Raw genomic sequence first — 15,744 nt, 5'->3', positions numbered from 1 at the left:
GGGAAATGCTGACGTCTCTATCCAAAATTATCACCATATTGGAATCCACACATGGTTATCTCACGGATCCTCAGCCGCTCCTTTCCTGAACACATAAGGAACGGAAGTCTGAAAGGTGACTAAGGCTGAAAATAGCAGAGCGCCCAGGTTTAATTTCCTCATGTCATTTGTTCAGGACTAATCCTGGGAGGGTGAGAGCGCGGCCCGGGGCTGCTGGTTAAATATTATCCCTGAGGAGGATAATAAAACAACAGCGGCTACCATCCACACAGCAGTTTCCTTTACAGGGTTTTGGATAAATATTATCGCTGGAGTCTTCTGCTCTTGATTATAATTACACGGGTGAAAAGGGCACAGAGACAGAAGGGTGCACACAGTGAAGGGTTAAAAAAACTTTTGTCAGCTCCTGCGATTGACTGGTGGCAATTTCGTTGCCGTGCCATTTTGAAACGGTTAAGCTTCTAAATGTCAGCGCGCACACACACTGGAGAAAAAAAAATAAAACATGCATAGAGCTCAGATTTGTCCATTCAAGTCAGGCTTAGCCAGATAATATGGGTGAAACACAAACATGGACCGGTGATGACCTCGACTGCGGAACGATAACATCTACTGCTGCTGAAAGACACACAGAGAAAGAGAGACACAGGGCCACAGAGGGAGAAGAAGAGGGGAGACAGGGACGAGGGAGTGGCGGAGGAAGAGGAGGCTGACATCGGCACAGCCTTCAAAATGAAAGGTCATAGTCAGGAGGAGACTATGGATCGTCCTGTGGTCCTGAGTTAAAGACAGATTTTGTCTTTCTGCAGGCGTCTGAGCTCAGTTAACAAGTTAGACCCATCCTTGTTGCTCTTTGTACGTTTGCGTGTGCAGTATAAATATATGCTGCACACCGACACACACAAACACACACATACACCCACATAGAACTATGGAGTCATACACAGACAGACAGACAGACACACACACACACATACACAGATATACGACAGATGACACCACAGAAAGTATTTCAGAAAGAGCATCACAGAGACACAAGAAATTCAAAACCTGTTGTTTACTTTGCATTCAAACCACAGGAAGACAATCCTTTGTGGGTTTTTTTTGCTCCTCCGTGATAAGACCACTTCCAGCTTGGCAACGCATTATTTCCCAGACTGGGGGGTTTGGAGCTGAAGCTGTCGCCTGCAGTATGGCTGTTGGCAACAAGTGAATAGATTTTTACATGCGTCTGTCTGACTGTCTCGATGCTACATTACACCAGACCTTTGGAAAGATTAAGACAGTCGTTCTGTGTTGTCATTCCTTGGCAGCGTGAAAGACGCAGCCTTTTTTCCTTCAATACAACATCCTAATCTTTACTAGGACTTGTCTTTGAGTCATCTTACTGTTATTTTACAATTCCTTATTTGTCTAACAAGCTTCAAATTATGCTCTTTCTACACTAATGCTGATATTTTGCAAAACAAACATTTTCCACTACGTTTGAGCCCCTTGTTTTAACGCCTTAGTGCAGACTTTGAAAAACCTTATTTAGGAACTTGTATTTTACACATTTTTCTCAAATGATAAATCCAGAAAATAATCTGCAGTTTAATCCAAAATAACAATAACCGCTACACATATGGAGGCTTGAGTCCTCAGGTTCAGTTCCATCCCAGCCCTTTGGTGCGGGTCTTCCCCCGTTCTCTCTCCCACGCTTTCACTGTTCTCTCAATAAAAGGCAAAAGACCCTACAAAATTACTAAAGATAATTGTTAACAATAAACTATGGTTTCAGAGAATAATGGAAATATTTCAATTTAGGAGTGATGTTGCTTTCAAGTCTCTCCTCGCTTCTAGGAAGAGAAATGCTGTTTCTGGAACCGAAAAAGTAGAATGGTGTAAATTCTCAGCGAGAGGAAAGTGAAGACAAGCCCCCCCGCCAGTCACAGCTTCAGACACTTTCTAGTGGTTTCATGTGCAGCAATTTCTATTATGCTTAGCGTCTACGAGTCGTACAGCTGACATGACTTTGTGTGGAAACGTGTCTGTATGTGGGTGTTTTTGACAGGGCTAATTGCGTTAGGGCCGTCTGAGGGCGACATTGGCTCCCCGGTCATTACCGGGAAAGACAGATGTTTTAGCACTCTGCGCCGCTTTTCATACATGCACAGACACACAAAACATAACATTACGTACTACACCTATGAAAGCCATGACGTGATGCCTAAATCAGGTTTTATGTGAGAGGCATTGATTCATTTCCCACCACTAAAACGCCAAGCTCGGCTTTTACAGCCCGGCCCAATATTGAACATGACTCCACACTAAATATCCTGCCGAGGTCTCGCTGGGTTTAACACCGTGACCTCCGCGCTCCACTGTGTTTTTATGGAACCGCATTATACTTACTGTCTGAATTAGTGTTTGAATAGACCCTAAAATGAACAATGCATAGCTGTGTGGGTGACAAAGTGCAGCGCTTGTTTTTGTACATCGTGCGGCGGCCATATTCAGCAGGCTGTGTTCTCGCGCTCGCTCTCTCCCTGATGCATTTTCCATGTGTGCTGGAAAGACAAACACAGCTGCACTTTAATGACACTCAAATGCTTCTGGGATTCAAAATGTGTGTGTGTGTGTGTGTGTGTTCCTGTGTGTGTTTGCGTATGCAAGTTCTTTTTGACCACTACAGTGAAAACCCTGTTGCAGTTAGTCTCTGTGTAACTACCCCTCAGTCTATCCTCAGAACTCCCCCCTGCAACTGCCTCACTCTGCATGTGCGTGTGCATGTGAGCGTGCATGTGAGCGTTTCCTCAGAGAGTCATGAAGGCCTAAGTGGTATTTCTGAGCACCTATATGGCTGCCATTAAATAGCTTGTCAGCATCGTCAAACCTGATTGGTGATCTCTTATCACCCCTCTTAATTTTTTACTGTATACCTCCCGTTCACAAACACACACACACACACACGCACACAGACACATGCAGACAACAGGGAGTCCCTGGACGAGACGAGACAGGCTGTGAGCTTCAAATGACCCCGAAAACAGAACTGCTGCTGAGTGATAAATGAGACAAATACACGCTGGCACTCACTCCCTCTCACTTTCTTTTTGTCTTGCTCTCCCTCATTAACGCAGCGCAAATGGAGCCGTCTCCTCTCTCTCCTCTCTTCCCGTCCCTGCACATAAATCTTCCCATTGCTAACACTTGCGGATAGATTTCATTTTTCTTCTGAAGCATCCTTTTCCTCGAGTTTTCTTTTACAACATATAAAAAGGGAAAACAGTTTACAGTCTACATCAGCTCGGCGGTCGGTAACTACGGACGTACAAGCGCCAAGAAATTCAGTATGAAACTGCCGGATTTTGTAATGAGATTAAAATTGCCTTCACAGGATAACGTGAGAAATGTGTTAACAGTTTTTTCAGTCAAATACACTTTTTTACTGGAGGACACAGTATTTAACAGCAAAGAAACAGCATATTGACACAGCTGAGAATATGTTCTCTTGTGTGTATGTGGGATTGTTGGATTCATGGATTACTACACAAGTTTTGTGACAAAACCAAAAAGGTACAAACTCAAACAGTAATTCAAACACCCACACGAGTGCACTGAAAAGTTTTATTGGCAGGTAACGCTGGATCGACAGCGTATTGATGCAAAGCCAGTGTGAGAGAAGGGTGAATCAAACAAGCAGTTGTTTGCCACACTGATCCCTTGATTCCCTCTTTCCTCCTGTTCAGCACTTTTCACAACAGATACTGCAGAAAAATGACAAAGCCAGTACGATACTTTCATTGATCTGTTTTTCTTTTCTTTGCGCTCCAGCTCAGCTGTTTCTTTAGTCGTCCTGAATTCACCCTCTATCGCTCCCTTTCCACTCTGATTGGTCTCGTATAAGAGCTTGAGCCTTGAGGATTCCTCTTTCTAATGTACTCGGAGGAATGCAGCGATCCGTTCTTCTGTAGCTACCTCTGGGTCCGTATTGTAGGTCAGTGCCATGCCATGTAATAAAGAAGCGTGTGGGCTCTGTACTGTTGTCAACCTCTTCACAACTGTTTCTAAAGCTGAGGTGCACTTGTTCACACCCGGGAGAGAAAACTACATCCACCTATCTGTAAATGTTTCCATCTCTACATCCATCCATTAGTTATTTAGTTTTTGGAGCGAGTCCCAAGAATCTGCCATCCTCCTTTGAGTGCTACACAAACGCTCAACGCATGGTTGGAAATAAGATTTGAGAATTGGAAACGGCACTGATGCAGGCAGGATATTTATATGAAGGAAACACAAACAAACAAGGAGGAGCGTGACCGTGACATAGATCGAGGTAACTGAACAGGAGAAGGGCTCTGACTAAGACAAGACAAAACAAGGAGCTCACGGTTTTGGCATGAAAAATTCTGACATGGACCAGAAAACCGGATTTTTAAAATGATGTAACAAGACCTTGCATCTAACAGACCTTCACAGCACCGGCCTCTTTTAACCACCTATGGGAGAATTGTGTCAAACAGTACAGAGAGGGTTGAGAGCTACAAAAGTACAATCGAGTGCTCAAAACAAACTCCAAACTCAGATGTTACAAGAGGCTTTTGCCTGCAACACACCAAACGGTGGAATCACAAAGGTGGAAGGAAATAAAGGCTGCCATAGCAACTTATGCAAAGACATGGCACCAATTTATATTGCTGAGAAAAGCTATGAGTAACAAGTAATGATGTGTGTTGGATATAAAATGACCTCTATCGGGATAATAGACTTTGCTCTTACTGCACAGCCCTATATGGCAGTCCATGTTCCAGTGAACAACACCTCAGCCTTCAGCTTCTCACACTACGAGTGGGGATGAGCTCAGAGAACCAATGCATCACTCTTCTCCTGACAGCAGTCTGCCATGGAAGTGCCTCAACTGGAGCTGGAGAGCTTCAGACAACCCAGTTTGACAAGCGCAAAGAATCCGTCATGATACGCTGAAGATCCTTCGACAAAGTGAGGACAGCGTAACAATGAGTTGGACCCATAAAAATAGCATTTACTACAAAGCTACACAAAATAAAATCCCTGTGACAACCTTGGTAATTTTATTCTGTGGCGATTCAAACTACAGTGCAAATATTTCATTACAGCGATAGGAAGGATTTTATTTCATGAACTATATGTATGCAAAGCCCCAGTTTCCATTTATTTACAATTAAAGGGTTGTGGCTCACAGAGCTGGACTCAACCCAAGCAGCCTTCAGCTGATCCCCAGTTGGTCTAATGATGGAGACACACGCACGCACACGCACACGCGCACGCGCACACACACACACACACACATTGCTTCTCTTCCAACCATTTCCCATCCTGATGTGATGAAGTCTGGCCGGAAACAGCCATTTCCCTGAATGTTCCCATCCCTCCTCCGGCATACTCCCTCATCCCTGATTCATTGCCAATAAATCACAGAGGGGAAAAGGCACAGAAAGAGAGAGAGAGAGAGAGAGGGAGACAGACAGAGTATGAAAAAGTGTAAGATAGACAAAGTAGAGGAGAGGAAAGGAGAGATGGCTGCGTAAACCAGGAGGAGACAGTTCACTGGAAGCAGGAAAACAGAAATGAATTGCCAAATATGGCTGCGTGTACTTTGTAGTGGTGACGTCTAATCGAGAAAACAAGAACAACACAGATGTTATAAAAACACCATTACTAAACGGATATGCTTCATTTCATGGGTACTGGTCAAACTCTAAACAAACCGAGAGGACAAGGTTGTTTGTGAGAGACACACAGACTGCCGGGTAATCTTCAACTCAAGCCTTCGTATCTATGACACATGTGGACTTAAACCACTGAAGTCTATGATTGCAAAACGCAGACTATGATTAGAGTCAGTCTGTCCTTTGCTGTATGTCTCACAAATAAACAGTCTCCCACCTTCTTCAGCTTCATTTACAGTAATCAAAGTGCCACACACACTATACCGATTTCCACATCGCTCTCCTTGTTTTTTTCCCCATCCTCCACTCACAAAAGGCCACTATGGCAGAGTAATATACGCCACCTGCAAACCCCACCCAACCGAAGAGGCTTTTGATCATGCCTTCCCGACTATTTACTCTCCCACAGGGGCTCCGGTTACCACTACCACCTCCCCTAACCATCAACATCGCACCTCAGCCCAACACAGGGGATTTCAGTCACCACTTAAAACTCATTTCTCTGTAGGTTTACATTATGTCCTAAAATAGAATTTGGCATCTGAGTCCTTACTCTCTAATACTCTGAGGCCTCTATAGCTTCAGAGGAGTAGAGTTTATTATCAGTTAAACAGAGTAGCCGACACACAGCGGTAGGAATAACAACACCCAGCATAGAGGTGATGTACAGCAGCAACGGGAGACTGGGAAACCTGTTGAGTGAAAACATCAAACATGAAACATCTGATTTGTTATTCACTGGTTGCATCAGTTAAACTAAAGTGTAAAATCTCACACCAAGGTTCCATACCATCATTCTATCTGAGCACTACACTCACAAAAATGTCATTGACAATAATATCTGCCTTATGCAATGGTTTTTTTCCTGACTCCATTAAGGTGCATTTTAATCTCCAAACTTGGTTTTATATACGTTTTTAAACAAAAGCCTTTGTCTAATAAACCACAATAATCAACTGACACTGCTTAATAATGTTATATGTATTTGGAAGTTTGCCTCCTGATCCCACAAATCTCAAGTTAACTGAACCCTGTCTGTTTTCACCAGATGGCACGCAACAGTTTGAAGTGCAGCTTTGAGACAGTCTGTTCTTCTAACCCTAATGTTGTTGACATTCTCTCAGCCACCAGCATAAACCTGATGGTACATGTTTTTACACTAGCAGATTCCACGGACCATGAAGGTGCAAATGAGGTGACTCATCGTCCGACACTTCTAGATATGTGGAGTTGCTGTGGTGCATTTGGAAGGTGTCCCTTTTCTAAGATACATTGCCACACTCAGCCTAGGCCTCCTTGCACAATCTGTGCAGATAGAGTGTGTATAATCATGAGATTTAACCAGTGAAATGAATACTGCAAAGGTTGAAATCATTATATCTGGGTTGATAACAATCAAGATGCTAAAAGTGGGTTAATTTAAAGTAAATCTCATAATTGGTGATTGATAATTATAATCGCAAAGTTTACTAAACAATAATTGTGCAGCCTTAGCTTCAGAGAAGTGTGCAGTGCAAAGTTAAAAATAGTGTTTGTGCAGAACAATTTTAGCAGGAAAGACAACATTTCTGGATTGTACTATTTCCGGCATTTGTTTATCCAGTGGAAGAGCTACTGCAACACTTTTCATATACATAACCCCATTATATCAGCCTGGAAGACACAAGATGAGCCACAATGAATGTGTACAGAGCTTATTTACAACTTTAAATCACCAGAGCAGAGTACAGCTTTAAAATTGACCATTATGTGAGAAAGTAAAAAATAATGTTTATTGGCATTTGCTTTATCTGCCAGCCATTAAACCCATTTCACTAACTGGTTGAAGCCTGGCTGTATTGACCTGCTCTCTTCAGGTATTAAAGGTTCAGGCATATTATGATATCTATTCATCATGTTGATATGTTCTTTGGAGTGCAGTTGATCAATATAAGATCCAAGTCCATTATAACTCACAATCTGCATCTTAAAGAACAAAGTGAAAGAAAAAAAACATTGTTGACCAAGGCTACTTACAGAGCTATATCCCCTACAGGGTTTCCTGTCCTGATCAGCAAGGGCAGACGGACCCTCTCATTACCGAGACCGCAGATGAAAATGAGAGCAAAATGAGGCCCATTACCACACGGGCGTGACTAATATCCCTCCGCAGACCTCTCCACACACACTGGACACATGCACGCTCGTCTCACGCGCACATCCAAGTTACATGTATTCAGAAAAAAAAAAGTCCGACGCGCACGCCAAGATGCTCGTGAATCAATAACGTTACACAGGAACAAAGACGAGAGGAAGTTGGTAATAAACTTTGGCTCTATTAAATTGACCAGATCTCGGACTGCTCTGTGGGGGGTGTCTGGCTCCTTACCGCTGTGTGCATATATAAGTGTGTGTGTGTGTGTGTATATTCCCTAATCATCCATGATGTCATTAGTGCTTAATGCAACCCCGGCTCAGCCTAATTCCTGCCCACTAAATGTCTTGCCTTCTCTATTCCCTCCCTCCCTCACTCGCTCCTCTCTCCCTAACCGCTCCAACCAGTCCTGTGATACTTCATCTCTCGTGTGCTTCCCTCATCTGCTCCCCATGTCCTCAAATGTCCGCAGCACATTCATTACCTCAGCGGAATTCACAATCATCAACCTCTAACCCACCACTAGTCTCGCTCCCGTTTCAATCCTCAGCTCTTGCAATTTGCATTACCGATTTCGGTTGGACTTCTCTGCCTTGAATTTTTTCCACTTCATCTCTTTCCATAGAGTCATTCCATCACCTACTTCCACCTTTTTCCTGAAACACCATCTGCTATTCTCTATCCACATGGGCTTTTTCCATCCAAGCCCATGATTTTGTGGCTTAACTTTTTGTTATGACTCCAATTTGATCAAAAGTCCGTTAACAGTTGATTTTTTAGGGGGATAAATTTGACTCAAAATGGTCAAAATGTGTGGTAGGATTAACAAATGGGGAGGGTGACATTTGAAAAATATAAATTCTCTGTGGGGAGCTGGAGAGTCTCAAAACTATTGGACAATGCATGGACACAGATTTATATCAATATGTCAAGAAAAAGAAAAGAATATCACATATTTGTAGATGTTGTTGACACAGGAAGTGAAAATGATAAAATCTCTGAAGTTGCGGTTTCAAAGTCTGTATTTAAGATATCAACGTTTTGATTTCAGGTTGTGATTTGTTCAAATTGCTTGGAATTCGTGTGTGGATCGGATTGGATGATGTATTTTTCGTAATGTAGATCATGTCACGTGCACATTTCTCTCATTCCATGCTCCAGCTGTACGTTCACCTGTGGTTCATCTAAACTTTTACCTCGCTGTCAACCTTTTTACTGCCTTCTCAATGTTTTTTCTTTCTTTCCCCTCCTTTGCCCATCGGGTCTGCGGAGTGATTTATAGCCTTGCAATGGGCTGGTAGATGGAGGGAAGAGAAAGGGAGGAAAGGTGGATGAGGGGAGGAGGGGCTGAGTTGAAATTGGGCTGTTTGGCGTTTGAAGTACATGAAGGAGTAATATAAAATACACCTGGTCCATCCACGGGGCACTCTCTGTACACAGAAACAAAAGGTTGGGGTGGGAGACGGAGGAGGAGGAGGAGAGGGCCGGGCCGTGGGGAAGAGAGGGGAGCGAAAGGGAGTGGGGGGTCACTTCGTGTTTCCTTTCAGGATGGCTTTTATGGTGTAACTTCAAACGGTGACCTCCCACCCCCCGCCCCGCCCCTACATCCCCCTGCTCCCTCACTCCATCCGTTCCTCCGTTCGTCCCTCCCTCTCTCTCACTATTGTGTATGGCCAAGTGGACAGTAATTGGCTATTCTTTCATGAGGCTGATTTCAGCACTCTCTTCCCCCCACAGGAAGAGGCCCTTTTGCTGCCCCCTTAGAAGTACGTGTATTTGTGTGCATGTGTGCGTGTGTGCGTGTATACGTTGTAAATATGCCAGACAGTAGGTATCAGGTGGTTGAAGGGAGCTGCACTGGCTGCGGACTCTACAGGCATTTCATTCACTGTGTGCTCCAAATTACGACACAGGAATTGGATTGGAGGTAATCTGATATGGGGAAATCACGGTGAGGTTTTTGGGAAAATATGCTCTGGATTTTAAGTACCGCTTAAAAATGTTCACCTTTGCTTATGAATAAAGTTTACATTACATGTGTTGAAAGCTGCAGTAACAACCGCTAAAAGCACATTTAAAACCCTCAGAAGTCTTTGGATATATACAGTTCTTGGCAATGAATAAGTATTTTATTTTTCCTTCCAGCCGAGGGCACTTACCTAACTTATTCATGCCTTTAAATGTACTGTACGAAAAGATAAGAGGCTATGAAAATGTTTCTTACAGTCTACAATATCCGAGCATACTGCAAATGATATATAAAAGCTGCTCTACTCTCACTAATGACTTCTGGCCCTCTGTGGCTTATAGATCAGTGTGCGTTCATTAATGATGCAGGCGTGTGTGCAAGTGTGTGCGTCAATTAGTGTGTGGAGAGGATTAGCCGTCCCCAGAGAGGCCTAATTAACACTACACACAGGCAAAACCAGCGCTTTAGGAGCGTTTTATGGCATTTTTCACGTTTTCTTTTTTGGGGTTGTAAACAGTGAAAAGTGACAGGAAGTATACGAAAACAAGTCGGGATGTATAAAAAGTATAAAGGCCACATTCAAACCAGTTATGTCCTCCAGACAAACAAGACACATTCTCATATATGCATTGACTCTGCACACACACACGCACACAGACATAGACATAGACACAGACACACACACTCACTGTGGAGGGTTTGTGATGTATACAAGCTCTTAAAAGGTTAAATACTTGGGCAGAGGACACAACATAAACACAGACTTAAGTACAGGGTTGTCTGTCTTTGCAGACACAACACATCAACAGAATTTGGGATTATTGTGTTGTAACACTGTTCCACTCAGGGTGAATCACAGCAACTTTACGAAAGCAATAAACACAGGAAAACAGAAGTTTCCAAAAAGAGAAAAAAGGGTTAAGGCCAGGATTCTGAGTAGAAGCAGAAGGAAGGAAGATACCGGCCAAAGTACAGAAGAGTGCCTCCTACCTCTTTGTAGTTCACCTTGGGCTCTATTCTCCTCCGTTTTCTGCCCTTCCCCTGATGACTCTGACTGAGGAGAATCCATTTTACAACCTGCAGGAGGGAGGACGGTGGGGTGAGGTGGCGAAGGCGGGAAATTAAGTAGAGGTAGGGAAAGGGAGAGACCAGAAGGAAGCAGGTTTTGAGTAACAGGGGTGAGACAGTATACGGAGGAAAATACAGAAAAGGATGACAGAGGAGAAAAGAAAGGGAAAAAGAGAAATAAATTAGTTTTTGTATCTTATAGCAGAAAGTGAATCAGACTTACAGCGCACTTTCTAGTTCTCAACTCGAAAAGCACCCAGGAATACACACATGCACACTTCTCAGCGAGCCACTAACATGAGCGTAAAGTGGAAACACACTCAAACGTTCGTCCGCCTATAGCCCCCCCCTTCACCCACTCACATTAATTCTAACCTTTCAGCGCTCACTCGTGCTCCATTTATAACCGACGCAAACTGCCGGCTAAGACAAAAGAATAATAGTTTAAGTATGTTTCTGTGACAGAGCCTGGAGCGCAGCAAATCGAAACACCACAGATCTCCATTAAACAGCCAATCACTATCATTGCCAAACTCAATCTACTCCTCTCATCCACTTTAATTCATAAATAAAGTGTCAAAAGTATGTTTTTCGAACATGTGAACAACATATAAAGTCTATAAATAATTTCTTTCCCCACAAATATTCTGCTCAGATCTGTTTCAGTTTTATCTTAATGGAAAGATTAACGTGAGAATGGGAGAATATAGGCAAAGCAATTACAAACAACACAGGACCTTCATGGGAAATCTGATAGGGAGGCACAGAATGACACGCAACAGATGTACAGCTCTGTGTGCCACACTTCACTCAGAGACGGACAGAGGGAGAGACTGGAACGAGGGAGCAAATGAGCAGAGGAAGGGTGGATGGAGAGCAGGAGAGGTATAGAGATAAGAGATGGTATCAAACAGTGCGGAACAGAGTGTGTGAACCAGACGGAGGAGGGAAAAGAGAGGAAAGCAGAAACCGTGGGAAATAAACCAGAGACAGGAAAAGGAGATTGACGGGAATCAGATCAAGCGGTCTAAGGTGCAATATTTCCAAAATCTGAGAGCTGCCCCCCAAGTCTGTCTGCCACTCCCTGAGGACGAGAAGAAGAGACAGGAGAGGACAGAAGAAGAGGAGAGAGAGAGAGAGAGAGCTTACCTCAGCTTTGACTTCTTCTACCAGCCTCGCCTGTGACCACACGGAGCTCCTTTCATACAGCCACTGAACGACAGAAGAGAAGAGAAAGCAGTGAGCCGGGGGCAAGTGATCGGGACAGAGAGGAATGCTTTGCAGAGGCAGAGAGAGAGAGAGAAGGAGAGAGAGAGAGAGAGAGAGAGAGAGAGAGAAAAAGAGACAGAGAGAGAGAGAAGCAAAGCAGGAAGGGGAGGGAGAAAGGAGGAGAGGTGGGAGGAGAGGAAGGAGGAGGTGGGAGCGTGATCACTTGTTTCTCTGACGGAAACTCGCGACTTGACTCCAGAGGATGAGAGAAAAGAGGAAGAGTGGAGGAGAAGAGAGAACAAAAAAAAACAGGGGGAGGAGATTAAAAGAAAGAAAAAAAAATCACCTGAATTAGCCTATGAGCAACCACACACGCACGCACGCACGCACGCACGCACACACACACACACACAGAGAGAGAGAGCCATACATGTGAACACACACCTACGCACAGACCGTGGGCACAAACATACAGCACTTACTCTCTAACCTTATTAAGCTTTCGGCAGAGCTGCTGCTTGAGTGATGTGAATCACACAACAGAGCGATGATGGTGAGGGCTGTGTGTGTTTGTGACTGTGTGTGTGTGTGTGTGTGTGTGTGTGTGTGTGTGTGTGTGTGTGTCTACCTATAGTTATGAGGGCCAATTTTGGTTTAATACTATCATTGTGAGGAAATTTTAACGTTGTGAGGACTTTTTGGGCGGTCCTCACAAATTAGGGTTTAAGACGAGGTTTATGTTAAGGTTATGATGGTTAAGGTTAGGGTAAGGGGATAGGGAATACATTATGTCAATGAGTGTCCTCACAAATGTAGAGAGACAAGTGTGTGTGTGGGCAAAAGACGGAGACACACTGGCATACATGAAAACAAGGTCTCTGTAATATCACACCGCAAGCGAGATGCAGCAGCGCTACATCATACTCATACTGTACAATCCATGATACACACTCCACAGACATCCCCAGGTGCACAGGATGTTCCTGCTATTAACGTTGCCATAGCCACACACGCAAAGTTCAATACTATAACTGCAAGCCTGAGTAGTTCTCTCTGTGTATTACATAGTAGTACTCCAGTAGAAAGAGCATGAAGGTGTGTGTAGAAGCGGAGGACACAGAGGGAGGGAGATGTTAGAGTGGGCTGTATAGAATGTGGTGAGTATTGAAAGAGTAAATTGACATTGTGTAACAGGATACCAATCATAGCTCTTTTTGCTGCCTGGATCCCCACCACCATTCCCTGAGTATAGCAAGGCTTTTGTCTTCCTCAGCCTCTCTCTTGGTCGCACACCCCCTGTCTGTGCAGTGTCTGGTGGATCAATAGGTTCAAAAGCTACGCTGAGAAGCAAATAAATCGCATCCCTAACTCACTTAAAAGTAACTTATAGTGATTTGTGTTAGTTTTGTCAATCGACAGTGTTTTAACTATTTCAATTGGAATCATTCCAAACCGGTTGAGAACGGGAACTGCACTATTCTTTATAAATAAGCCAAACCGATCACATTCAGTAGTTTTTTAATCTTGAAACAAATAACTGTGTTCAAAGTTTCCTAAATAAAAACACACACCATGATGTGAGTCTGACTGAGTCGTTCTATTCCAAAAGTATTCAGGTCTGACAGCCAGAGTTAACTTTTAAGGGAGAAACTCTTATATCAAATTTTTTATGGGGGAAAAGGTATATATATTAAGTCTGCTGTATGAAAAGCTTTGGTCAATAAAGGCTCATCTTTATTTAAAAAAGGTATCTCAGCCTAGATCCATCATCCCATTGGGAGTGCTTACTCATCTAAACTGTGCAGTCTAAAATAGGCCGGCACTGGCCTTTCCATTCCACATCTCTTACCCCGGGATCGGTAAATGTCATTGTTTATTATTAGGCCAAACCATTTCCTGCCTTTCTCCAATTCAAGCACACTGTCGAGCGATGGATGGGAGAGCGACAGCAGCAGGGCGGGAGAGAGAGAGAGAGAGAGAGATTTTAAAAATGTGTTTGTGGCTAGTGTACACAATACACAAGCACTTGCATTTGTAAAAGGTTTCAATCGATCTGGCTGATCTTATTAGCCGCTGACTCGCACATCAAACGCACAGAAAGAAAAAAAAAAAGCCTCTGAGAGAACACTCTAGCCCTCACCCAATCAGGTGTGAGAAAACCGCAGTCCCTCCAAGCTGTCCTTTCCACCCTCAGAGGCCCCTGAAAGGCTCCAGTTACATCATCACATAATCTGGAAGGTGAAGGTTCCCAGACAGCAACACAAGCACAGACACACACACACAAAAAAGCCCATACACACAGTTATAATTAAGATCAGTTACCATGGAGATAGGAGGATTGAAGAAGCTGATAAAGTGGATTGACAGGGTGTGTGTGTGTGTGTGTGTGTGTGTGTGTGTGTGTGTGTGTGTGTGTGTGTGTGTCTAGCATTGAATTCCTGGTATCTTCGACCACGGGTCTCTCACAATCAGAGAGGGCAGATGCAGAGAGGCACCGCTCTCCTTCGAGATACAATACCACTTAAATGAAGTATCGCATTCTAGCACTATAGCAGGTCATCATCACTGAGAATCATCTTTTGAAATAGTGACGTGGAAAATTCAAAAACATCTTCAAGTAGAAATATTTTGTTGTTATCAGGAACGCCCTTGTCAGCGCCCAGCAGTTTCTAAATGCCTACAGGTTATAGTCACACATCACTTAAGCTGAAGTATTTATATTTTGACAGCTATATACCTCTAACGTGAGAGATAATTTTCATTATGGCAGCGTCATAACAGTTCTTTATAGCTGTTCTGTACTATGACAAATGTGATGCTGCTCTTGTCATCTAAGGGTAAATGTTTTAAAGGACACTCAAATATACGTCATCGCTCAGTTCAAGAATGGAAACAACTAATCTCTTGTCCAACCAGAAACTAGTTTGGTTAGAACACAAAGACTAAACGATGCTCCAGCATCACGACCCTCAAAACAACAGCTGTTTTCAAATCTGTGATTATGACAGATATATAGAGCATGAACATAACTCAAGTAGTTACTTATTTTAAAGTTATGACATGGAATCTGTGAACTCAGGTGGCAGAGATAACTTCATAAAAATAAGGCAGGTGCTAGACTCTAAGCACAAACTAGCTGTACTAGCAATACTCCTATTAGTAGTATTCATTTATAATCATCTATTTGATACAGAAAAGCTAGATTAAAGAATTAAGTGTTAATTTTAAGATATTTACTGAGTAATATAATATTTATTTCAATAAATATTTTCATTAAAAATATATATTTAAACCTAATTTATTTAATACAGCATACATTTCTTTTCAGTCTAACTGGAAGAAAGTCAAGAAAGTAGTTTATTTAACTAGGTCAATATTGTAAAAATATATTTGAAATGAAACATTAAACACAAATGTCACTTAAATTTTAAAATGCATATGCTGTATTATTATGTATACTATATAAATAAAGTATTTACCCTCTGGTGGTTTATATACATAAATATTTAAAGACATTTTAAAGGAAGACAGGAAGAATAAATAGAGAAAGAGAAAGACTCCACATACCTTTGGAATTCCCGGACGATCGAGCCACTCAGCATAAATAGCACTGAGGGTGAGGCCTTTTCTGGAACACAATGGCACAAGTGTTAGTATTATTCCTATTATTATAG

The 15,744-nt window shown here is 42.9% G+C and overlaps 1 protein-coding gene across 5 annotated transcripts in view; it reads right to left on the bottom strand.

Moving 5' to 3' along the window:
• LOC118115446 (aminopeptidase O (putative)) overlaps positions 1-15,744 on the bottom strand; it is a 70,720-nt gene that overhangs the window by 22,879 nt on the left and 32,097 nt on the right. For 2 of the 5 annotated variants that reach the window (XM_035166590.2, XM_035166591.2), the window contains exons 12-14: positions 15,638-15,698; positions 12,011-12,073; positions 10,784-10,870 (exon numbers count right to left, since the gene is read on the bottom strand). In XM_035166590.2, coding sequence (XP_035022481.2) covers positions 10,784-10,870; positions 12,011-12,073; positions 15,638-15,698 — 211 coding nt within the window. Of the gene's footprint in view, positions 1-10,783; positions 10,871-11,598; positions 11,695-12,010; positions 12,074-14,211; positions 14,302-15,637; positions 15,699-15,744 lie in introns of those variants that run through there. The other 3 variants (XR_004697565.2, XM_035166592.2, XM_047341264.1) reach the window with 3 other exon arrangements.

Source organism: Hippoglossus stenolepis, chromosome 9 (assembly GCF_022539355.2).
Source record: "Hippoglossus stenolepis isolate QCI-W04-F060 chromosome 9, HSTE1.2, whole genome shotgun sequence".
Lineage (NCBI taxonomy): Eukaryota > Metazoa > Chordata > Actinopteri > Pleuronectiformes > Pleuronectidae > Hippoglossus > Hippoglossus stenolepis.
The sequence above is the reverse complement of the archived record's forward strand: the minus strand, read 5'-3'. Positions and strand labels throughout refer to the sequence as shown.